The 26875-nt window shown below is 46.3% G+C and overlaps 1 protein-coding gene across 1 annotated transcript in view; it reads right to left on the bottom strand.

Annotated features, from left to right (window-relative positions):
* The window catches only part of LOC144102351 (uncharacterized), a 98337-nt gene that overhangs the window by 28140 nt on the left and 43322 nt on the right, over positions 1 to 26875 (bottom strand). The window contains exon 3 of the mRNA XM_077635644.1: positions 25532 to 25618. Coding sequence (XP_077491770.1) covers positions 25532 to 25618 — 87 coding nt within the window. The remainder of the gene's footprint in view (positions 1 to 25531; positions 25619 to 26875) is intronic.

Genomic DNA, 26875 nt, shown 5'->3' with positions numbered 1-26875 from the left:
TTTAGGAGGAATACAGAAATATCTACATAGGAGCCTTGCTGATGCATTAGATCAATAGTCACTCCACTACCCTAAAGGGTGGTAATGAAATCTGTGCCAGTGAGATACAACAATATCTCGAGTGGGCGTATCAATGTTGAATAAAAAGAAGAAACTGCCAGCGCTTCGCGGTAGCAGAAAAAAAAAACTCTGTAAGATGCTCATTACCACAATGTCTACCCGTTAAAAGCGGATTCTTCAGTCACCAGCAATGTTCAGGACCCCCTTAAACAACCCTGAGGACAACTTTCAGTATCCCTTAAAATCTACTAATGAGAGTAGTCTGGCAATGTAGTAATAGTGCATATTCAGTGCATGTATGGCGCGTCTTCTACACCTTTTTAAACAAAGCATGCGTGTCTCTGGGGGTATTTTTTGTTCCTGCGCTCTATATTCCGGATGCCGACTGTAGCTCTATATGCCGGATGCCGACGAATCACAATGACGAGGGTGACAGTGGATCTCATTCTCAAACAGGCCTTCTTCGTTAAGCCTGCAATGCGATGTTGGCCGACGTTATGTCGGAAAGTAAAATATTCTGGGGCAGTGCTTAAATCGCATTTGCCCTATCGCCACGTAACTTCCATATCTAACGCCAGGTACATTCGTGTCGTAATAAGTTTTATCTTTTTTATTTACCAATGAAGACATAAAAACGCTTGCAACTCAAATGACTGGAAAATATTTTTGGCATAGTTTAAACATAGTGTCCAAATCAAATCTGAGTGCAGAGTGACTTAAACTTACGTTTCTTGTCTTAATAATTCAAAAAATCTAAATGAAGCACCCAAAGCATAAATATCATCCAGCGTGATTTATGATGGGCGTGCTGGTGCAGGACACATCAAATTAGGATTGCACTGCCGGTTTCCATCTCTGGTAAGTTTTTTGATCGACATGTATAGTCTAAAATAGAGAACCCGATTATAGAATTGATTTCCAATGCTTATTTCAAGAGACAATTCAACCTAACAGTGAGTGGAGCTGTCGAATGTAGTATATAAAAGGCTACAGTTCGATAATTTTCACTGAGATATGCCTTACAAATATATTGCATGTTGGAAATACCCGCCGCGGTGGCTTAGCGGTTAGGGCGCTCGACTACTGATCCGGAGTTCCCGTGTTCGAACCCGACCGCGGCGGCTGCGTCTTTATGGAGGAAAAACGCTAAGGCGTCCATGTGGTGTGCGATGTCAGTGCACGTTAAAGATCCCCAGGTGGTCGAAATTATTCCGGAGCCCTCCACTACGGCACCTCTTCTTCTTTGACTCCCTCCTTTATCCCTTCCTTGACGGCGCGGTTCAGGTGTCCAACGATATATATGAGACAGATACTGCGCCATTTCTTTTCCCGCCAAAACCAATTATTATTATTAAAATAATTGCGGAATAAAAGTTCCTCGTAGCGTTTTTCAACTTACTGGTTTCATGAGTGAAACTTTTTTACTCGATCACCATAGCAAAAGTAGACAAAAGCCGTTGTTCTCTGAATCTTAACGCATGAAGTGTTTGCTTGAAAATGTGGAACCTCTTCGGAATGATATCGCCTTTTATTCTTCGACCTTTTCATCTGTTTATGCGGTCGAATATAATGTATTACTGGCTGCTTCAGAAGCCTAACCACAGTTCTACGTCGTATTCGCATTTCTCTCTATATTATATACAGGCTTCGTGACCACTGTCGACGTAGTGCTTGTAATCGAAAGGATATTCTAGGTCTTGAGTTACATGCGATCGGAAGAAAACCAGGGCCGCCAGACATGTGTTGTCTCGTATCTGTACAGCGAATGCAAATCAAACCTCTGTTCAGTTTTTCATCAGGTCAAGAAGTTCCTTGCAGCGATCTTGGCTGCTTGAGTAAATAGGTTTTCCTAAAAGACGGACACTTTGTTGCAGTCAGCTGACCTTGCAAAGTGTATACGTGCACCATTCTTAGCTCCTATGAGGGATTTCAAGGCAAACTTCAGGAACGTTGTCTACTAGCTTTGAACAAAATAATGAAATAGGTGGGTTCATTTCTGGTAATACACAATGTTCGCAGATAGGGACAGATCAAAATTTGAAAAAAAATAGGGTGGTGTGACCTGCGACGCAGCATTGTTTATCCCACTCGTATGGAAATAGAAAAGGAAGGTTGAAAGTTAATCAAGAAGGAAAGTTCTTTTCTATTTTTTTGCATGGTGGGTACAGGTGTTGTCCTATGGTCAACAGACACAAACGAAGCGCACAGTGCATTCCACATTGGGCGTTAAACCTTTAGCACTTATATGTTTGAGGAGCTTCTTGAATCCGCTCCTACCTACCTTTGTTTGGCGCCGTATTTCACCAAAACAATATATTCAAATTTCTTGATTTGGTTTCTTTTGTTCATAGGTGTATGAATGACCAGAATGACAGCTGGTTGTCGATACTTTGCGGCATTTAGAAAATAATTATTAACAAGAAGGGTAAAAAATTTCCTCAGTACCAAAGCATAATCTTAATTTTTGCAGATTCTGGATCCAGCCAAAAGTTTGAAAAAATTTTTAGACAAATTACTCGTACTCCTTTTGTTTTCCTCTCATAGATGTCCGCATCCTCCTCACTACGCATACAGGTGTAGAATGGTTGGCAACAATGTATACCCGCGTTGTTGCAATACCAGTAAATTGGCCAGAACATTTCAGACGCACCTAATACTGTAACAGTATTCACAACATAAAGCTAGAAAGTAGACACACACCAAGGGGCGTGCAGCTGTGTTTACTAAACAATATTTTTGAGTTTGGGTTGATGTTTTGCTTCAATTCTTGTGCGTAAATTTTTTGCTGCAGGTTAGTCTTTCAGGTTAGTATCAAGGTCCTTAGTGTGCAATAGTTTCTACGGTGTTTTGTAGGGGACCATAAGAGCGCTAAATGGCATTGTCGTGGCCACGTAAGGATGAAACGGGAAATACATTTTCACCTGCTCTCCTTTGCGGATGTTCCTGAGGTTTGTCCCCGGCAAAAGGTCACGACGGCCATGGCGTAGTAACTCGAAGATGTATTATATTCGCTTCTTCTATTCAGATGGGCATAGCAGCGGAGGCAGGAAGACAAAAGCAGATGCGCGCAGAGAGATTTTAGGTCACTGGTTAGTCCAGAGACACGGCTTGATAGGCGATGTGCTTTCATAACAGTCTGTTAAATTGACTCCCTTTTTTATTTCTTCTCACCAATTAATAGTGACCCTAACCTAGGACTCTCTGAAGCTGAAACCAGCCACTTCTTATGGCCCTCACCACACACCCTAGCTTTATCAAAAGCCTTTGGAAGACAGCTCGTACAATTTCAACGCAAGAACAAAACCATCAGGGTACAGACCATTTTCCTCCTTCTGCCTGCAAGAAAAACCTTCCAATCGGCCCGGTGCACGGTCCTGTCTATTAGAGTGAAAAGCACACTGCTTCCTCTAAAATACGTTTCTTGACGGTCCCGTCTGCTGCCTCCACATCTGCATGCTTTATCTCCAGAGGACTCGAGAGAGTTCATCGAAGGAGGAATTCGCTTGAGTGCACTGCGACCGCAGCAAGGCGTTCGATATTTTTTGCCGCTTATTAAACCGCGGTCCTCAATAAAAATCCCTGATTATTTCTTTCAATTGCTTAAGAGCTACGTTATATTTCACGCTTGCTAGGAATGCGACAAGGGAAACTCCTTCCCTTATTTCTTTTGTTGTGGCATTCATCAGGAGTCCGTTCTTAGAGCTCCTATTTTTTTTCTGTTTGCTAGAGACATCGCATATATAGTAACTCAGTCCTGACATTTTTAATCTTGATGACATCAAAAAGGTTCGAGAGAATGCCAGGCGAAACAACCGTTCTACTAATAACAATATAGATGCCTTCAGGGAAACGTGCACCAGGTACAAAGTGGTTTTGAACACCGCAAAATAGTAGTGCTAATTTTAATCTGAAAAAGAAGGGTGACATATCGCTTCCATACACAGTTTTATGTACCTATACAGCAAGTTTCTGAACTTCTGTTTCTTTTAGTGTAATGTGAGCGCACTGACTTTATAGGTTCATTTCCGGCCTCAAAACAGCGTGCTCTCCATAGACTTGACGTTGTCTCTCGTGTGTCAAAGCACATCTGTCATCCAGTTTCTTCTTGAGGTTATACAAGGCCAACGTCCCGTCCTCTAATTGAATATGCAACAGTTATCTGCAGTTAGACGTGTAGATCGTGAGCCGTGATCGTCGACAACGCAAAAAGGGAGCTTTGTCGTTACGCAAGCACTTTCTCCAACTCCTTTGATGACTGTCCATCTCTATCGTCCACTTTAATCCCGTTCCCTCCTTGATGACGAGATGCGCGCGTGCCTGGTTGTATCCTTTCTTTCGGATCTGTTCACTGAAATGTGCCTGCAAATACCTCCAAAATCGCCAAGAAATGTCGGACTAAGTCACCCATCCGCATAATAGAACCAACACTGTCCACGCTTCAGATACCTGTAGACATATGATATGCACTTATATTCCCTAGTGTTATTCCAGCACTCACTGTGTTTTTTCTGGTCTCAAGTTCAGAACACACTTTTTACTTGGGAGCATATATTCTCAGCACAGCCCACGTACCTGCTCATATCAGAACGATTTTTTGGTTTTCTTAACCCACTTTCTTGTTTCGTTGTACTGCCATTTATGCTATGTTGCAGTTGCTGTGGCTTCCTACTTGTCCTTGTACATGGTCTCTCCTTTTCCTTCTAGCTTTTCTAAAGTACTTTTGTATTCGGTTTCTACCTCTTTTCTTCATATTCTTGCCAAATTGTTTGGACCAGGCTTTTGATGGTAATCCAGTCTCATACTAGTCCAATCATGGATATCTGTCATTTAAGATTTTTAGTATTACGTGCCTTTATGTATGAAATTTGAGCTGTGTTTCTCGCACTTAGTTGCTTTAATTGTTCTTCCTCCCGACGTGCGCCGGCTCAAATGTTATAGCTGTTCTCTTGGACTATAAGTAAACACTCTTTGATTGACTTAATACTGGCACGAATTGATTTGGCAGCGTTTTGTAGCATACGCAATATCTTAATTGTTCGGTAACATTTTTGCGTTCTGACTCTTCCGCTTAACGTTGAGAAGGAGTAAAGATGTGAGGTTCTTCCTTGGAGGCGCTCGTTTATTTGCGTTGGACTCGTAGCAGACAGCCAGATGATGGACGAACGATACCACGCGGGCGAACAGAGGAATTGGACTTTTAAAACACTTAAAAGCAAACTGGAATGAGAACCTACTCGCAGAGAAGAAACAGGCAGTACGCACTCAGCTACCAAAGCTGTTACAAAAGTAACACTCGAGCTCCGAGATCGCTCGTCAAAGCTTGCCGAAAGCCGGGGCCTGTCTACATTGCTGCGCGACGCCTGACCAAAAAACCTTCAGCTACCAGAGCGTACTTAAAAGTACGCTCGAGCTGCAAGCTCGCTCTAAATAACTGGCCGAGAGCCGGAGCCTGTCTACATCCCTGCGCGAAGCCTGACCTAGAACCGCCTAACTTAACGCAACGCGCTCCTAAATAGCCTATTTCTAAAGTTCTAGAAAAGGACAAGGGCGCTTGGAGAGAAGCAGGCGTTGCAGCACACGTCAAGCTACGTCTCCCTCCCGCTGTTTTCTTGAGCGCGCTAGAATTCTCTCGAACATCTGTCCTCACGCGCCGTAAAGGTCGCGGGAAGAGCAGGTCCTGGCCTCTGCGTTGCAATGCGTTTACAGCCGTGCGTTCCTTTAAATATGATCGGGGAGTTCTTTTCTCTTTTTTCGGCGCGCGCTGGAAACGCCTTGCGCTCCCTACAGCGGCCTTAGAGAAGAATTCCTAACGCTGCAATAATTGACTGGTTTGTAGCGCTCGCGAAGACGAAGTGATCCCATCATGCATAGAGAATGCAGTGTGACTGTTTCGCTATTCCAGCTTTATTCCTCTTCGGCGGTTCTTTACTTGGTCTGTCTTCGTCTTTTAAAATAGGTCAAATGCGCATACGTGACGCGCCAAACGGCTCTCGGTGCAATTTTATACTTCAGCCACTTAAATGCGTTAGCCATCTGCAATCTACGCAAAACCTGGACAGTAGTGTCAGTTTCGGACCGCGCAGTGGAATATGTGGTAGCGGTTGGGGAAGAGCGGTGAAGAGGATGTTGACAATCAGAATGGGTGGGAGGTTCACGTGGAGAAGAGGCGGTGCGGCGGCCAATCAGTAACGTGGAGAAGAAGGGAGGGGACATTTTCTGTAACGCGTGAGCGGAGGCTCCCGTTCCAGGGGGCTGATACTTTCTGTACCTCCCAGCAGCCACTTATTGCAGGAGCTAGCGCTAAATTCTCCATCACTTATGGTCCCAGTGGTTGATATGCGTAACGGGCTGAGCCAGTTTGGAACAGGGGTTTGCTTGGGGTGGACCCAAAAACTGCTCCAGGGGCGTGAGGGTGTTGGTGGACGGCTTTTTGAGGTTGCATGAAGACTGTGTCACTTACCATGTTGTAGAAAGTTCCTCTGATGCGTTAGAACTTCAGCAAAACTTGGATTCCATCCAGTGCTGGTTCTGAAAATGGCAAATGTCTTTGAATGCTAAAAAATGCCAATTTATTTCCTTCACTCGAAAGCGTTCCCCTTTACAAACAAGTTACTCATTACATAATGTTCTCTTGCAAAAAGTTCATGAATATAACTATATCGGTGTTTATATTACATCTATCCTAACGTGGACGAGGCAAGCTGAGTATATCACATCCAAGGCCTGCAGAATGCTCAATATCTTAAAACGAAATATCACAAAAGCACCGTCTAATGTCAAACAACTCCTGTATTTCACGTACATACGACCAATTTTTGAATATGCCTGCCCTGTATGGGACCTCCCGTTTGCTTACTTATGTGACATGCTCGAGCGCGTCCAGAATAAAATGCTGCGAGATTTGTGTCCAATAATTACAGCTTTGCAACTAGTATCACATCTCTTAAAAACCACCTTCGTTGGGCATGTTTAGCTAACCGTAGGAAACATTTGTGATTGAAAATCATGCTTTGCATATATATTGGAAGGTTGAGCATTGACAAAGACCGGTACCTGCTTCAACCACACTTTTTTTCTAGACGATTTCATCATCAGTGGAAGATCCGAGAGATTAAATGTAGGACAGAAATTTACAAGGCCTCGTACTTTCCACGGACGATCAATGAGTCGAACAGGTAGCCGGCCGGCGTCACTGAGTGCTGCACAGAAGGTCAATTCCGCGCAATCTTATCTGATGTGTGACCTGGCGCGCAGTTCTTTTCCGCGTGTCTTTTCATTTAATTAGCGTTTTTTTGTTGGAGCGCGGTGGTTCTCCTTCAGTGCATGCATTTCCTCATCTATTATTACTTTATTTTGTATTTTTGATTGTATTTCTGTAGGTGTATATTGTATTTTTGTTATCCTCTGTACTTTCCGCCAAACGAGCAAAACTAATTGTGTCCGCCCCCCCCCCCCCCCCTGCAATAATGCCTCCGGGTGCTGCAGGTATCTGTAATCAATAAATAAATAAAAAATGGAGTACGCGCGGCACGTGTGCTGGCGATCTCGCTTTACCTGCGCTTTTTTGTCAAGCTTTCCATTGCTGCTACAAGGTGGCCACGTTATAGGTAGACCATATTTATTCGCCGCAGCGCTAAGAAATCGCACAAAGTGCAGACAACAGCAGATGAATATTTATTTACTCCAATCGAGCACGTGAGGTGAATTATTCTTTGAAAAAAAAGAAGCTTTTTTCCGTATGCAGAATCTTTACGTTACCACCGGTATTGCAAAAAAGTGCGATGTACTACACACACTGATAAGTGGTTATCATACATGTTTAAAGGTTTGCAGCAGCTCTCCTTGCCGACACTTTGATTTTCCGGGCAACACAAATGTTCAAACATAAGTTGCTTGAAATTCATGCTGCACTGGCTTGGTCAGGAATATCATGCTATTTATGTTAGCGTGAAATTAAGTAGCATTGATATGCGTTTTAACTGCACAAATTTCATGACAGCAAAACGTTGCTGTAATATAAAGCAAAATGTTGAAATTTTCATTCACTTGCTTTTTTTTATTTACGAAATTGGAGTACACTAGATTTTTTGCGTTGGATTAACAGCCAACCACGACATTTCTGTACTTCCGCTGGTCAAATTTGATTTTTGTGCCTCCGTCTCCACACAGTAGTTCCCCTGGAAAATAATCGTAGTCGGCAACGTCCAGAGCAAAACACCGCACTTCACTGACGCCTGGTAATTGAAGGCGGCGCTGAACAGCCCACACATTTGTCGTCTCATGTCGGGGAAGTGAGGTAGCCCGACCGCTAAAGAATTTCGCAGGGACAAAGTTCACCCCCGCAGCTACTGTCGTAGACTGTAACAAGCTGACACACAAGAGGATTCACGACGGCAGCCCGTCAGCACGAGCCGCAAAAGACAGGCGGGTGGGGGGGGGGGGGGGGGGAGCTATGAGAGAGCGCCGGGTTTCGAAGGTCACGAGCACAAAACGAAGCACTGTCGAAGCTGTTGCTCCATTTATATTACGAAAAGATGAAGGAACACAAAGCCAGAGTGACCGACGCCGCCGAGACTGCAATAGCGACCTAAGCAACGCAGCAATACTCCCCAAAGAGCCAGCGAAATATGCCAAGGGTGTGCGATTCTTGCTACGGCGCAATGGTCTACGGCTGAGCGTTTTGAAAATTCCAATCTCACAGAGGCAGAAAAATATCAGAGATAGTGTTCCTTTTTGCACCATCTTCTTGTTCTTTATCCGTGAACCAAACGTGAGGAGGGTGGTCTCGCTCCGGTGGCTCTCTCCCACCGTTCACCCTCTCCTATCGAACTTAAAGAGCGAAGGCACACGGCCACCTTTTGTCTCCTTCGAAACACGGCTGCTGCGGTTAGGGTCGAATCCGGATATTCCTCCTGAGCAGCCGAGTGCCCTGACCTGATTTGCTGTTTATTCTGAGTCTCTGTTCATGCTATATCCGAAGCAAGCTTTTCCAACGACGCATAACTTTAATGCATTTTTTAATAGCTATATTGGGAAAGCGGGTACACGAAGAAAAACTTACGCGATTGCAGTGCTTTGAACGTCAGGCGCAATCAGCTATGAAGCTTTCAAAGACTCATATCAGCACCGTGAGGAAAATGAGTTTACAGTCATTGAAGCCTGGGACACCTCATACCCTTCCTGGCGCAGTGGCGCAGTGGCTAAGCGATGCGCCACTGCCCTGCGATGGCAGGTGCTTCCAGCTGTGGGGCTTGTGCGACACAGGTTGCTTTTGCCAGCGACAAATCTTTTAATTTACATGCCACCTGTGACGGTGTGCATTTTTTCACTGTCTGGCGGCCAGTTCGGTGAATATCTGGTGCGTTAAAACCACTAATTGGAAAAGAATAAACGAGGTAGTGAAGAAATCAAGCGATATAGAGGTTATAGCAGTGGAGGGCTTCACCGGAGCGACGGCAAGCTGCGGAGCCTTTTTCTCTCCTTATTGCACTCCCATCTTCCAGCCTACACCACCTCCCCCTTCCCCGGTGCTGTTATACGTCTTTCGTTTCCTACCTGACCTCCTCTTATGCCAGCTGTGGCTGCGGTTAGGGTGTACACCGAAATATGAGGCAGTCATTGCGTAATTTCCTTTCCGCAAGAGACGCTGCTGCAGAGTTCAGTGCCGCATTGATGAGGTGCGATGAAGAGGAGTTCAGGACAGATATTCGGGCAAAGTATGCGCTGTGGTATGCTCCCAGATTCGGCGCTCGCAGATTCTCATTATTCTTCGTTGTGCCGCCAGGATATGAAAGTGGAAACGCAATAAACAAATCGTCCCCCTTTTCTATGCTGTAGTGCGTTACATACACCTTCACGGTTGTTCAGAAAGCATGCCAGCCTCGGACAGCTCAATAAAACAGCCTCGGCCTGACCACCGAATTTACTCGGACAAATCGCCGCAGCGCGGTGGCCGTAAGACAAGCATGCACGAGATGGAACGAACGCTGCACAAGGTGTTCACGTGTGCTGTCCTCAAGGAGAGGCCGTGTGTGACAGGCATGCTTTACTCGTTCTTTTATTCTCGGTGGGAGCGAGTAGCGGCGCTAGTGATGGGAAAATACCGGTAGCACTATCGATACTAACGATAGTTCAGTCACTATTGAACTATCTATGCTAAAAAAATGTCTATAGTGGTATTGACAGCGCGCTATCGATATAAGTGTTCATAGTACTTTGGATAGCACTATAGACAGTACTTTTGATAATTAGCACATTCGATATTAATATTGAAAGAAGAGTTTAGATCTGGGCCAGCTGATGCGTAGGCAAAACACCAGTCAAAAAGACGAGGCCAAAAAAGGAGGAACGCAAACCATGACGACTGAACTAGCAACTGTGCTTTATTGAACAAGGCACCTTCGCTGTAAGGCTCATAGCACAGGCGCAGAAAACCCAAACCCTTCTTTGGACAATGACATCAGATAGATCAGTCACACAACTATCGCCTGCACGCCAAAAAAGAGAGTTCTTTATCAAGCAGACGTAACAAAGTTGTGCTAATTCAATCTTCGCCATGCAACCTATTATAGTAGGCTTCTAAAATTTCGCGTTCTTCTTTCCCCCTGCCTCTGCCAAGAATGCATGCGTTGCCAAATAGCGAGTAGCAGCCAAATTCGCGACAGTGGCGGGGCAAGTTTTATCCTTCAGCAGATCCCCGTGAGCTGTGTTCGCGCAGCCTGTCATTAATACACCGGCCTGTTTGGCGCATGCAAAGACTTTCGCATATGAGCGAAAACTTACACAGCAGGCCTGTGGAACATTTCGTGCACACATTTTTATGCTGCTTCGTCGTACAACTAGGAATTCTCGATTTGCCTCTTTATGTAGGCGAGCACAGGTCTCACCACTTTAAACTTCAAATCTTTTTGTTCAGCGGCAACAACACCGAGCAGCCTGGAGTTCTCATTTTTCTTCTTAATCCTTTGAAGTAGAGAATGAGCAACCGCTTTTAGGAGGACTCTTGGATACGCCGCTGCCTCCACACGTAGGATTCGTTTCTCAAAGCTGCCCTAACTAGCGTGGTGGCAGTTTTTTTCAGTGGATTGCGGAGAATATTCATACACATTCCTCTTTTCACAATCTTAGATTGTGCGGATGCAAAAGTCAACAATGTCTCCTTGCTCTCAGGTGAAAGTATCCTTCATGAATGGCCATCGTCACAGGAGCTTAATTAAAAGTCTAAGAAACTTATCGAATGGTAGCTAGTAAGTGCGTGGGTGAAGTTAAGCATTTTAAATATATTCTCCATGTGCAGGCAAGGAGTCATTAGGTGAAAGCTCTAAATGTATCAAGAAATCCTCAACGTACCTAGAACCTCTGCACACACGCTTGTTTAGAAGAACGTGTTTAAGGGAATGGTCAAATATGTCTAAACAAATTTTACACAACACGGGAGCAACGCTATCGCCAATACATATTCGTCTTTTCTGTAGGTAGAAGAGCCCCTTTAAATGAACATTAGGGGAAGACATGAAAAGGTACACAATTTCTAAAAAAGCGTCAATTGACACACCACACGCGTTCTAAAACCCCACAGGATTGGAATCTTTATTAATTTACCGCACTGGTACGAAAAGTTCGTCGCGAGGGATGCTTGTGGTGTCGGTCCGGAGGGCCGCCCAAAAAGTGAGTCGAGACACAGCAAAACATGACGAATGACGTTTTATTGATGGCGGGATGGGTTTATATATGAAGCGATCCCAGATGCCCATAGAAGAGGCCAAATCCAATACAAGCAGAACGAAACTGAAACTAAAACCCAGGACAAAACATACCCGCTGCATTCAGGGAAAAGCAAACATTGGTGAAAATTTGAAATTGAATGGGAAATTTTGAATACGAAGTTTTACAAATACAGCATTAGCGAATATCTTAACACAGAAATTCATTTACTCTTTTGGGAGCTTTAAATCCGAAAACAAAATTCCATACCTCATCCCGAAATAACAATGAATCAACACTTCACTCTTCATGAAAAACGCACATGTCACGCTTGATCAAAACAATGCACTTCATAAAACCAGTGAACCTTTGAAACATCTGAATATCTGAAATAATAAAGAACACTTCATAGAAAACGACGAATATACCCATCCGAAATATATCTTCTCCCCCTTTTTTCTCTAGAAATATAAAGGGGTCTTAAATGCATATAAAGCTGAAATCATCGAAAATGCTCAATAAATCCTGCTAGGTCAGTGTCGCTAAAGGCTACTATTAACGTCAGATACCGGGGCTCACTTGATATCATTAAGGTTTGGATGAATTACCCAATCTCTGAGCGTCCCCAGGGAATCTGCTGATGGGCGTCCCCATGAGCAGTGAACCCTTCATCCAAAAATATGTTATAAATAGCTCCTTCTTGCTGTATTTATGAAGTTACCTCAGAACGTCGGCTAGTTTTAATTGGCCGGGAGGAACATTCTACTCTATGAAAACTAAGGGCCCACACGACCATAGAACATCGGCTAGTTTTGCTCAACCGGAATATACACACATGAACATCGGCCAATTCCAGTAGACCCGAATAAACATACGAAAAAACAGCAAGTCACCTTATGAAGTCACACGGCTTTGACTGAAAAGACATATAATGTCTGACATCAAATAGTACTATAAGTGTATCTGCTTGCACGAAGAAAAGGAAATATGCATAGTGGCCTGAAAAATCGTACTTATTTCTGAACAGTTCAGCATTATCCTTATCATGTTTGAATGTTCCTTAGACGAATGTTCTTACTAAGAAATGCAAGCTCATAATATTATACGGAATAATCCTGAAAACAGAATGAAAGAAAAATGTCATAAATATCGAAACATTTCAAGTCATTATATCAGTATAATGTTATCCACTGAAATATGTCGCATTCACTTCCTATACAATACTTACTGGGAAGGAGAAACAGCGAACGACAGAAATGACATTGAAAGACATGTAAAATACCCGGTTGCATTTTATGAAATATGTTACTCATTGAATTGAAAATATGCAATTCCCCTTATTAAACAAGGGAGATGAATGCAAGACAAGTTATTGGGACACATAGTCCTTAAACCAGTATGGCTTGCGAGTGCTCCTTCTTGGTCGCTCCGGTGCTAAACTGGATTCTTGAGGAGACGTCCTCAGGCGAGGTTCCGAAGGCTGCCGTCGCCGTCGGTTCCTTGGCGGAACACCAGGGGCTGGCCTACTTCCATCAGGCAGTACTGAACACTGGGAACGCAAGGTAGGAGGCACATCTTGCGTGCCCACGGATAAATCATGTGGACGCTGAGCACTTGTGCCAGAAGGCACATCACACCCGTTCACAGGTAAATCACTCGCATCACTGGAGGTTAGACGACATGGATTGTCCAGCCTGTGGCAGTGAAGAAATTGTGAAGCGAGTTCTAGCTTCTGAAGGCTAGGGTACCGATGATGCATCAGGAGGATGCCGAGGTAACACTGGGACCGCCGAACCTTGATTATGTGCATAACATTTAGGATCGTAGGAAAAAGGTAACTGAAATAAATCAAAAAGTTCATCCCCTTCCCGATTCATTTGCCGCGGTTGAATGACCTCCCGTGGTGCGAAGAACCTTGTCTCCTTTGAACTGAATAAGGGGTTTACGAAATTTGACAATGTCTCCTGGCTGAATTCTGGGTGGTCGTGCTCCACGTTTGTTATCTGTGTTTTCTTTCATCTGTTTCTTCTCCATTCTTTTCCTCAAATCCTGAATAGCTAGATATGGCTTCTCAGCAAACAACGACAGAAATAAAGTAAATATCACTATATCTAGCTTTGTACGCTGATGTCTTCCCTGAAGAAGTACTGCCGGTGCCACCCCTGTTGTGGCATGAGGTGTCGATATATATATATATATATATATATATTATATATATATATATATATATATATATATATATATATATATATATATATATATATATATATATATATATATATATATTCCGAAATACTGTGCAATTGTGGTTTTCAAAGGCCGACGTTCCAGCGATGACAGTTGAACAAGACTTAAAAGTTCTGTTAAATCTTCCCATTTGTCCGTTGACTTGCGGGTGATATATTGAAGAATAAGTTAGCTTGTTAGCTGTTTTTCAGAAGTTTCTTAAATACCTTTGACATGAACTGAGGGCCTTGATCGGATACTATCTCTTCTGGATAGCCTTCATGGGCAAAAACATCGAGTAAAAAATCTGTAATATCTGTAGTTACATTATCTGTCATCTTCACCTCAGGCCATTTCGAAAAATAATCAACTAAAGTGATGGCATAGCAACAATGTCGAGGCGTTCACTCACCCGCGCTATGTCGATTGCCAACTTCTGCCAAGGCTTCTCTGGAAAAGGAACAGGCTGCGAAGGTGGCACAGATGTTTTCGCCGTTTTTACTTCATGAATGGTAGTAGGTGGAATAATCTCTTCCTCCGACGCGTATGCCGTAGCTGGAATCTAATCTTCTGACGCGTACACTTGCACTTCTCTCACAGACTGACTGAAAATGTCCAACTCGTCCACAACAAAAACAAGTTCTTCTCTGCGCAGGACATGTAGGTGTCGACGCTATGTGGCGATCCGATCCACATCTGTAGCAGTAGCAGTGCGCCATGTTACGCGTTGCGCGTCTGTGCGCGTTCGTTGACGGAGCCCTGTCGGAAACATTGCGTTCGTTCGGAACGCTGGCAGCAACGCTGCTGAAGTTGCGTCTACTTGTACACGGTGTTACGATGCCTTGTTGCGCCGGACGTCTTGAGGAAGGGGCGTCTTGGAGCGGAGGCATGGTTTCTTGACGTCGGGGACGAGCTTGATGAATAGACTAAACTTCTTGAATTTGCGGAGAAACTCGTGGCAACGATGGCGTTGCTTGGCGCAGTGAACGAACTTGATGACATGAGTAGGTGGCTTCCTGCATTGGTGCTGCGACTTGTTGAGCGTCGCGAGCCGTTAACTCATACCGCAAAGCAATATTCGAAGCTGTAGAGAATATATAATATAATTATAATTGGTTTTTGGGGAAAGGAAATGGCGCAGTATCTGTCTCATATATCGTTGGACACCTGAACCGCGCCGTAAGGGAAGGGATAAGGAAGGGAGTGAAAGAAGAAAGGAAGGAGGAGGTGCCGTAGCGGAGGACTCCGGAATAATTTCGACCACCTGGGGATCTTTAACGTGCACTGACATCGCACAGCACACGGGCGCCTTAGCGTTTTTCCTCCATAAAAACGCAGCCGCCGCGGTCGGGTTCGAACCCGGGAACTCCGGATCAGTAGTCGAGTGCCCTAACCACTGAGCCACCGCGGCGGGGCCTGTAGAGAAGGAGATATCAGATCCTCCTAACAAAAGGCGTTCGCGAACACGTAGCGATGAGTAAACGGTGACGAACCTGTCTCTCATTGCTTCGTCTGGGGACGCAAAACTGGACGCGTTTGCCAGATCTTGGAGTGCGGCTATGTATTATGTGACCGACTCATCTGACTGCTGCACGCGGTTGTAGAATTTACATCGTTCTACAACCAAATTTTTCAACACAGAAAATTCTTGGGCAAGTAATGTCACTGCCGCCTTATACACATCTGGCGCAGTATCTCCCGTTTCTGTGGACGCTGCTGATGGAAGCGACGCAATCACCTGTTGCGTCGTAGTAAGTGCAAAATAAAAACTGTGCTCTTCGTCCCCTAAATTATACCACAACAATGATTGATTGATTTCAGGTCATGCTGAAGAACCACCGGATAAGTTCGAATAAAGTTCAAATGTATGCATTCATTGTGGCCAAGGTAACTCCGGGCGTCTCGGTCTCTGAAGGAAAGGCTCAGGTGCCTGAGCGCCGGAGAACCCTTGCGTCGCATTCGAATTTTTTCCCCGTTGATAATCTTGTTCGCAGGTTGTATTTCACTAGTACAATCGTCCCTCAATTCAACTTTCAAACGTCATCGGCAGAAATGTCGCATTGGCATCCCGAAGCAATACTCAATATGGCGGTTGAAAACATCAGCGGCCTTTCGGTCTCTCAATGGCTGGTCATGAAAACGGCAGCAGCGTCCCGGCTCCTCCAATGGCTGGCTACAAAACAACAGTGGCCTCCTGAATCGCTGCTAAAGAAAATGCTGACCCAGCACAACGTACTTGCGGTTCTTATTTCGTTCTGTATTGAATAGTGAACATGAAAGTTTGGCGGCCTCCCGCTCTTCGCGATTGCCGGTTACAGAAAATGGCAGCCAACGGTCTTCCTCCCTCCTCGTCTGCGCAGCAACAGGTAGCACGCAGTGGCGGTAATTGCGTAGATCCGCTAGGCTCAGCGACCTTTTCAACCGGCTGAACTCGAGGATTCTGAAACCGCAACCTCGCGCATTTTCACAAGAACACTTTTCACGTGTCAAAGAAGCGCCGGTAATGTGCGCACTCACTCACTTTCCAAAGCTTTAGCTTTCCAATGCTTTCCAAACGCAGCCGACGAGGTCGGGTTAGAACCCAGGAACTCCGGATCAGTAGCCGGAGTTCCCGGCTTTATGGAGGAAAAACGTTAAGGCGCCCGTCTGCTGTGCGATGTCAGTGCACGTTAAAGATTCCCAGGTGGTCGAAATTATTCCGGAGCCCGTCACTACGGCACCTCTTTCTTCCTTTTTTCTTTCACTCCCTCCTTTATCCCTTCCATTATGGCGCGGTTGAGGTGTCCAACGATGAAGTTGAATTAGCCGCTGAAAACAGAACGTGAAGAAATAAACCGAAGACGACGGAACGTCGTCACATTTAAACTGATTCATGACGGCCAACTCACGTTAAGGCAGTGGGCCTAATAAATCCCATCCTCGTCGCCAATGCCGTGTCAGCCTGGAGGGCCGCCCAAGAAGTGAGTCGAGACTCAGCCAAACATAATGAATGACGTTTTATTAATGTTGGGATGGGTTTTCATATGAAACGACCACATGACAATCCAAAGTAAAGATCCACATAGACAAGGTCTTATCCAATCCAAGTAGAACGAAACTGATACTGAAACCCAGGACACAACAATGCTCTAAAATAGATCTTTATTGTCGGCCGAAAAAGATGCAATGGCCCCCGGGATACCCTTTCCGAGCTCTTCTATCACCTATGCCGAGCTAGCTACACCGTATGGGTCCTGCACCGGGGCGATGTGAGGTGTCGCGAAAAATCTGACCCAGCAGCTTCTGCCAAGAAACCTGCATCCATAACACTGGCTCGCAATGGGCAACACACCACTTCGGACCCAATGTTACCTCTAGTTACAGCCACAGGAAAGGAGGAACCACGCATTACAAATCAGGAGGCCTTAGGAATGCTCCACAGCACCGCTCTCTGCAGTGGAGTGGAAGTACCTGTGCGTTCCAGCAACATCGGTACCAGCCGAGCGCGTATTCTCATCGGCTGGGCTGGTCTTTTTAGATAGGAGGAGCAGGCTGAAGGGCAAGAAAGTTGACATGCTAGTGTTCCTTCACCAGAATGCTAGGGTGCTTGGCGCGGGACATCACACTTGCGCCGTGGAATTCCGAGCAATTTTCCAATTAAAGTTTAAAAGCCTTGGACCCAGATCTGAAGCTTGGTCTTCAATCCGGCCTACCCCAACGTGTAGCTACTTTGCTATGTCACCTGTGGCTTGGTGTAGCTTTCACCAGCCACAAATCTTTCTAAATCGGTTTGGCTAAGAGCCCTGCGTACGTCAGCTGCTGGTGTGACGAGAATATGGCTGATATTCTTTGTGAATGTCCTATCCACAGTGACGAAAGACAGTCTTTCTGCCGTGCGCTGGAGCGTCTAGGTTCACGCCCACTGACGGAAATGAAGATCCTCGGCCACTGGCCGCTGTGATAGTCGGCGTAGAAGGTCTGCAAGGCACTGCTCCGCTTCCTGAGAACTTCTGGCCTGCACGATAGGCTGTGACTGAACCGTTCGCTTGCTGACCTTGAATATTGACTTCAATTTTCTGCTGCTCTCATTTCTGGTTAATTTTTTATCCCCTCACCCCTTTTGTCCCCGTGCAGGGTAGAAAACTGGTTATTCTTCCGGTTAACCTACCTGCCTTTCATTTTCCTCCTCCTCCTTACTGGTCCGTGTTAGGCGTCCTCGTCTTCATCCGATGGCTTGTAGGCAGTAGCTGGAGATAAGCAGTCCGCCTCAATTCCATAGCGTCCAGATGTGTAGGCGATGATGATGCCGAAATCTTGGAGGCCCAAGATTCATTTACTGAGAAGGCCAGAGGCCTTGTTCAAATTCGCAAGCCAGCGCTGTGCGTAGTGAACACTCCGCACCAAAGGTTGTCCCTAATCGAATAAATGGCAGCGGAAAGTAAACGAAGACATCGAAGAAGCACACAAACGAGGACGATGCTGCGTCCTCGGCAGGGGCAGGAATTTTGCCACAGCCCAGTTGGTGGCGAGGCGCATCTTCGTGGTCGTCGATTAGGTAGCCTTAACCTTCGAAAGAGAACGGCTACAGTACGCTGTTCCTACGGTCAGTCGCTTTTCTGTAGCAGGACGATGCCTTGACCAATGCTGGTTGCAACGCAATCAATTTCAATCTGGGCGCTTTCATCATAGAGCCCGATGACCGTGAAGGGATGTAAGCGACACTGAAGTTTCTTAAACACTGCCGCTTACGACGCTCTCAACCAAATAGAATGCGTCCATTGGTCGATTGCGTCTGGGGTTTCGAAATGCGCGAAAAATTGTTAACAAATCGGCAGTAATATGCAGATTCCAAGGAATCTGCGCACAGTGTTCTTCCCGGTGGGGGGCGGAAACTCTAAAATACTAGCTATTTTCTACTGGTCTTCGCGTACACTATTTTTGCGAACAACGTTAGCTAGAAACAGCAGCTCTTCTAGGCGAAGTGGCACTTCTCTGCTTTGAAGGGGAGCCCGGACGACTTCACTGCTTCCAGCATTGTTCGAAGCGTTCTCAGCTGGCCATCAAATTGTGAGGGAAAGGTAAAGACGTCATCTGAGTGTACTAGATAAATCTGCCTCTTCAAACATGCCAGTGCTGTATCCATTACCTGTTGGAACGCCGCTAGAGCAGTAGAGACTCTAAATCGCATAACCTTGAGCTCGACGATGCCGCCATTGGGTGGGAAGAACGCGGTCTTCTCTGTGACTCTTTCATCGACATAAATTAGCCAGTAGCCGCTGTTGAGGTCCATTGCAGAGAATTACTTTGCGTTGAAGACACAGTCCAGAGTTTCGTCGATGCGGGGAGAGGGTACACGTCTTTTTTTTCTTCATGCCATTCAAGCGGCGGTAATCGACGCAGACACAAAGTTTGCGGTCTCTTTTACAACTCGATCCGGAGTCTCCCAAGGGCTCATCAACGGCTAGATGACGTCGTCGTGAAGCATTTATTTCACTTGGTCTCGGATTGTCGGGGTTTATTGCTGCGACAGCATATTAGCGGATTTTGCGAACAGGTTAAATTTTTTCTTTGGTTCCACTGCGATGTTCGCTAATCAGCGCTTGTAGGACCTTTGACGACAATATCCACTGGCTGTAACTTTTAAAAAGAGCATGTATATGCTCTGGTTTGATCCGCGGTTGTATTGGATTAACGTCAAAGTGGGCGAGTTCAGTTGGTTGGGCGAATCTTCTGCGAATCGGGTGGAGAGGGCGAAGGGCTCTTGTACGTCAGAGAATTCGCGTAAAAAGGCAGTTGTCATAGCTGTGTTGAGGTGAAGGTATACTTCACTGAAGTTTATCGCGGCAGCTCAGCTAGTCGACATCTGAAACGGGCTATGCGTGGATCGGTCACCAGTCCTGGATTTATTTGTTTCCATTTAAAATTTTGTTTTTTTTTACGGGTGCGCTACGAGCTGTTTATTTTTATGCAAGGTTCATCCATAGTGTTTTAGGCGTAGTTCCAGGGCAACTCATGCAAATTATTTGCGATTTTAATATTTTTCTTTACCTCGCGAGTTTACGCTCATTTCAAGTGCAGCTCGCAAAATAATTTATTGCAAAACGTTCTAGCGAAGGCAGCCCTGCCAAATTGAAGGATAATCTGAGATAAGCTGACGGCGTCTTTTGTGACGGCGTCTTTTGGGGGGGGGGGGGGGGGGGTTGGCCAGGGTCTCTTCCAGATGCGAACAGGAAAAAAACTCATCCAGGTTTATCTCAACCGGCTCATATAGAGGAATGTGAGAGAAAAAGAAAATCCTAGAAAGCCGAAATGAGTTCCCCCAAGAAACGAACGGGTTCCGTCAAAACAGGTCTGCGACTGACAATATCATCGCCCTCGTCTCATCAATTGAGGAGTACCTTCATGCTGGATACATCCCAACAGCCGTTTTCCTAGACATCAAGGCCGCTTTTGACTCCGTCTTTGACCATGCAATTCTCGCAGCCTTTGGCAGTCTTGGCCTTGGAGGAAGGCTATACAAGTGGCTCGGGCATTATTTAAAAGAACGACAAATTTTTATTACCACTCCAAACGGTCCAACACTCTTTCACGCAGTGGAGAGGGGCGTACCACAGAGAGCGGTGCTCAGCCCTCTCCTATTCAATATGGTCCTTATTCACATAAGAAGACACCTTCCGAGAGGGGTCCGCATAACAATTTATGCTGATGATATCTGCATCTGGACCGCGTCACGTTCGCGCTATATTACCCAGCAACGTCTTCAGAGAGCACTATTGCACATTTCGATGTACCTGGCTTCTAGAGGTCTTCGTCTCTCGCCAGAAAAGTGTGTTGGAATGGCGTTTACAAGAAAAACGATGACCCGATATCCGCTGCTCCTAGGCGGACGATCGCTGCCATATGTACGATCTCAGCGATTTCTGGGTGTTGTAATCGACTATAATCTGTCATGGTCACCTCAGATCAAAAAACTCCGTGCGAGGATTACTGCAGCATCGCAAGTGTACAGGTTCATGGCGGGAACAAGGTGGGGTAGCAACTGCCGATCAATGCTTCTGCTTGAAAAAGCCTACATTGAAGGAACCTTGCGCTACTGTCTACCAGTGCTTCAAAGATTATCTACATCAAGCAATACGACTCTCAATGCCGCACGGAACAACTGCCTGCGAATATGTCTTGGCCTCCCAAAGGGTTCCTCTGCATAAGGAACAGTAGGAGAGGCAGGATGTCTCCCACTAGAGGTAATTGCCGCCCAGGAAACTATGCGTACCCATCTCCGCCATGTCCTGCAAGGGAAGAAGCACTTCCTACACCGTGTCCACCTAACTCACAGCAACTCTAGCTTTGGCCAGGCAGTGCAGCTCCTCCCCCTTCCTACTATTAATCAGCCTCAGAAACTACTACCTCTGGCCTTTCCTCTATGGACACTCTCTCCTCTAAAGCTGAAGAAGTCTGTTCCAGGTGTGAATGCAAAGAGCCGCATGCCACAGGCAGCACTTCTGCAAGCTACTCTCGCCTACTTAATCGAAGAATATACGCAGCACACCCATATCTTCACCGATGGTTCAACTACTAAAGAAACTTCTTGTGGCCTTTATGTGCCCTCAACAGGCCATGCCCTTTCTTACCGGCAGCAGCGGAGGACCTCCTCTACAACAGCTGAGCTTCACGGCATTAAGGAAGCTGTTTCTTACATCCTGCGCCGAACCGCCGGCCGTTGGGTTATCTTCACCGATTCAAAAGCATCTCTGCAGATTCTGGCCAACCTGCTGAAGAAAACGAATCACCAGCCAGTTTCTCTGGACATTGGGTATATCCATCATTTAGCTATTGCCGCAGGCCACTGCATAACATTCCAGTGGGTACCTGCTCACTGTGGCATTATGGCTAATGAAAAAGCAGATGAAGCGGCCCGTAAGGGCCATCCACATTAGAGATACATTCGAAGTTTTCTCACGAAATCTGATGCGTCCCAAATGGCTAAAAGTTTTGCGTACGAAGAAACGTATCGGCTTTGGAGTTTGCCGACACATCAGTACCAATTTCTTCACTCAATCGACCCACATCTTAGATCAAGACTCTCACCCAGAATTCCTCGACAACTCGAAACACTTTATCACCGACTTCGTCTGAATGCTGCATATACAAATGGCCTGCGATGCCGTTTTGGACAAATGAACAGTCCGCATTGTGACAACTGTGCTTCGATAGAAACTGTGGAACATATCCTGCTTGAGTGCCCTGCGTATGCTAACGAGCGTGCGTACTATGAACATTGCATGCAGAAGCTCTGCCCAGTGCCCCTAACAATGGACAAAATTTTAGGCCCCTTAGCCTGCTTCAGGCAACAGAGACTTGCAATGAACTTTCTTTTTACATATTGAAAAGACATTGGACATCTCGATAAGCTCTAAATTCACTTGCAGGTTACCTTCATGCATTCTTCTTGCAGTGAACTTCGTCAGCCCATTCGTCGGACTATGCACTCCATCATTCCATAGGTTACATCAATACTCGCCACTGCATCCTTAGTACCCATTTCATGGCTGCATTTTATCTTCGTTTTTTTTCCACCTCTTCCACGCTGCTCTCCTTCAGTCTTTATCTCCCAAATTCCCCTCCCTACGCAGAGTAGCATGCCAGCGATATTGAAACGCCGGCTAAATTCTCTGTTTCTTCATTAAAGAGTCTCTCTCTCTCACGAATTTTGAGAGATCTTGAGAAAATCAGAATGAAAATCGAAGTCAGTCTCTCGCCGCTCCGTTTCCTCTTTTTCTTTACGTCAGTATATATGGCACATACCCACGCGGGGGTTGCGGCGCATGCGCATATCTGTTTGTTCCAGCTGTTGAGCGCCGCGCCGCCGGCAGCTGCAGCTGCTTCGCATCACGTGACCAACCCACGTTACCAATGGCCGCACCACGTGATCAACCACGTGATCAACGGCGCCGCCACGGAGCTCAAGTGGTGCTACGCTGAACGGTCGAAGAGGTGGCGTAGTGTAGCTATCGCTTGAAAACTAAACATTTTGACAGATTTGCCTGTGTGGTTGGGTTTGAAGACTTATAATGAACTGCACATCTCCAACCTAAAATTTCTAACTTTAACCCTACGTTTCGAAGCCGACTAGGCTCCTTCATCAGGGGGGCCTGAGGGCAGTAGCTGGCGTCTTTTAAGTGTGGAGGAAAGTGGGATTAAAGGAACGACCGCTGTGACGCGAAAGGCGCGGGGGAGGCGGTAAAGGCTGTTTGTCACGCTGGCGCACTGCAGGGGGGTGGTGAATGGCGACTTTTTTTCGTTGAGTTGGAGAGTGAAGTCCGTGGGCATATACTGGATACTGGGGGCAGGTTTCCTTTTGTGCGGTTGATATTGTTCGGGGTGGTTCGGGTATGCCAGGATTCCCGAACGAGCCTTTTGTGGTAATTTGTTTCGGTTCCGACGATGCGGGTTTCTTCGAAGTTGATTCTATGGGGTGAGTTCTCGGAATGTTCGGCTACTGGACTGCGCTCTTTTGCGAATTTGCGGACGTCGTTTTTATGTTGCCGAATACTTCTTTGAAATCTTTGGTTTCACCGATGCAGCTTGCGTCGCAGTCGGCGCATTGAAGTTTGTAGAGAATGCCTTGGGCTCTTTGTCCAGGCGGCCGGTCTTTGGGAATAGGTAGGTAAAGCGCAACAGTGTTTGTGGGCTTGTGCGCAACCTGGAGACCCGATTTTTTGAGGATTCGGACGATGGTTTCGCTGACACCTCCGACATAAGGTAAAGTGACGTATTTTGGTGGTGGCGTTGGTCTTTGTGCGTTGATTTCTCGACAATTGTCGTGTATTTGACATCGAATAGTTTTTTGAATGAAGGCTTTTGGGTAGCCCTTCATGATGAGTTCTTTGAATATCATGCGTTCTTTTTTCTGTCAAGTTCTTTGCTGCAGCGTGTCTCAACTCTTCTGAACAGCGTCTTCACCACTGATGCTTTATTGACTGTCGGGTGGTTCGAAGAGAAGTGGAGATACCGGCGTGAGTGAGTTAGTTTGCGGTATATGGATAATTGAAGGATATTGTGGTTTCGGGACACGAGGACGTCCAAAAACGGCAGGGAGTTTTTTTGTTCCACGTCTAGCGTAAACTGAATGTCAGGTTCTACGGCGTTTAAATGACGAAGGAAATTTTGAGTCTCAGATCTTTTGATGACGGCGAAGCAGTCGTCGACATACTTGAGGAAAATCTTTGGTTTCGGGTATAATGAGTTGAGGGCTCGTTATTCGATGTGTTCCATGGTTATATTGGCCATGACGACAGAGATCGATGCTCCCATTGGTGCTCCTTTCACTTGACGGTAAAATTCCCCGTCTGACGAGAAGTATGTGCTCGATAGGCACAACTCCAGGAGGCGGCACACATCATTTGCACTTAAGGGGGTTCGTGCGCTGATTGTGTCGTCGCGTTGTAGGGCGTCTCGGGTAGTGGTCACTGCAAGCTTCACGGGGATGTTTGTGAAAAGGGACACCACGTCGAAGGAGACAAGGCATTCGTCGGCCTCAAGGATGGCTTGGGACACCAATTAGATGACGTGACTGGAATGACGGATATGGGTCGCTGCTTTTTCTGCGGTTGGGGATATGAGTTTGTGGAGGTATTCTGACAACGGGTCAAGAGGAGAACACCGGAAATATACAATCGGGCGCATAGGAATCCGCGGTTTGTAAAATTTGGACCGGCCGTGGAATGCTGGAGCCGATTCATTGGTGCTCAATAACTGAAGGTAGAGGTTGCGGAAGGTGGGGTGTTTTTGGAATACTTCTTTAAATGTTTTGTTTAGCCTTGCTTGGGTAGTGGTTGTGGGTTCCTTCTTTAATTTTTCATATTCTTGACTGCTGAGTAAGGTGGATATTTTCTCTTCGTAGTCCCGTCTGTCCAGAACGACTGTTGTGTTACCCTTCTCCGCTGGGAGGATCACTATGTTGGCGTTTGTCTTGAGGTCTTGCAAGGCTTGACTTTCATCCAGTGTTAGGTTTGATTCTTTCCGGTGTGCTTGCACTGAATTAAGTACACCTATTGTTTTGAGCCTGATCTCTTCTCGTACACAGGTTCCAGTTGCCGGATACCGACTTCAAGCGGAGATACGATTGCTGGAAGGGGACGTCCGTTCACCTGGATGTTGAATTTGTGTCCCTTGGCTAGGGTTGACGTTTCGGCGGTTGTGATCTTGCTGGAGGAGAAGTTGGCGACCAGGTCAGAATGCCCCGGTGGGGACTGTTCGTGCCGGCGTTAAAGTTTCGATATCTTCTCTGTCTGCTTGGTGCGGTGTTTGTCGGCTTCTGATGATGCGGTTTCTTTGCCAAATGCCTCGATAAACGTCACTATGTTGGGCATCTTGTGCTCGAGTTGTCGGCGGGCGAAGAAGGCGACGATTTCTTTCTTCCTAATCACGCTACGGCACTCATGTATCCGTGTCGTCACTAGGTGCCGTTCTGTCTTGTTGATGATGCTTCATCCCTCCTGTGTGGGGACCAGGCGTCGTTGTCGCAGGCTCTGGGGTACTACCTTGGTATCCTTGCATTTCTTGCCGAATTCTAGGTGTGTCTTGAACACCGAGATGCCCAGCATGGTCTTGATGTACTTCTTGGCAAGCTGCATAGCCTCTAGCCCGAAGTCTGCACGGAGAGATTAAAAACTAAACGTTTGGACAGATTTGCCTGTCTGGTTGGGTTTGAGGACGTAATAAACTGCACATCTCAACCAAAAATTTTAAATTTAACCCAACGTTTCGAAGCCGACTCGGCTCTTTCACCAGGGGTGACCTAGGGCAGTAGTTAGCTTCTCTTAGGTATGGAGGGGAGTGGGGGGGGTCAAAGGAATGACCGCTGTAACGCGAAATGCGCGGGGGAGGGGGTTTCGGCTGTTAGTCACACTCGCGCACTGCAGGGAGGTGGTGAATGGCGACTTTTTTCCACTGAGTTGAAGACAGAAGTCCCTGGGCATATACTGGGGCAAGATTACTTTTGTGCGCTTGATATTGTCCGGGGGGGTTTGGATATGGATATGCTATCGCTACAAAACACGCACCCAGACGTTAGATGCATCTGTTCCTTTAAAGAACCGCAGGTGGTCGAAATTTCCAGAGCCCTTCACTACGGCGCTCCTCATAAGCCTGAGTCGCTTTGAGACATAACCTCCATAAGCCATAACCTTTGAGCAAATAACTGTCTTCATTTAATTAAATAACTTGCCATACCTTCTCTGCCGACATACACATGGAGGAGGTGAGTGACTGTTGGAGGCGTCATAATGAAAACCTATGCGGTCAAGTAGAGTCGCATGGGCTGCATTTTAGCGCTAATTCGTAGGTCATCTGTGTGTATACATGACAGATTTTTTTCCTCTGAATAGATAGAATAAACTTTAATGTACAGCGATTAATGTGATCTGCCCACCCCTTGACACGCAGGTCAGGGGTGAATGCCGCCACCTCAGATGCAGGCTGGGAGGCCTTGTGTCCCAGCAACCTTTTCAGCCAGTTGGGTGAGCAGGGGCTCCTGCTCGGACCCTGAGCTCTTCCAGGCCTCTTTACTGACTATATTGTGCGGCCCCCCGGGATAGTACGGGCATACCCGCATTATGTGGTCGAGGGCCCCTCTCACGCCACAAAGATTACATTTATCGCTGCTGGCCTCGGGGAACATGTGGTTCGCCATAACCGGGTGCGAATACGTACAAGTTTGTAGTCGCCTCCACGCGACTACTTCTCGGTTGTCTAATTTCGGGTCTTACGGAGGTACCAGTCTACGCTCCAATCTATAATGCTGCGTGATCTCCCCATCTTTTAGCATGCGCTCTCAGCTCCGTCGGTCAAGGTGGGGACCTGTAGCGGCTCGGCGATAGAGATCTCGAGCAAGCTCGTGGGCCGCCTC

This window comes from Amblyomma americanum, chromosome 8 (assembly GCF_052857255.1).
Source record: "Amblyomma americanum isolate KBUSLIRL-KWMA chromosome 8, ASM5285725v1, whole genome shotgun sequence".
Classification (NCBI taxonomy): Eukaryota; Metazoa; Arthropoda; class Arachnida; order Ixodida; family Ixodidae; genus Amblyomma; species Amblyomma americanum.
This window is presented reverse-complemented; position numbering and strand designations above follow the sequence as displayed.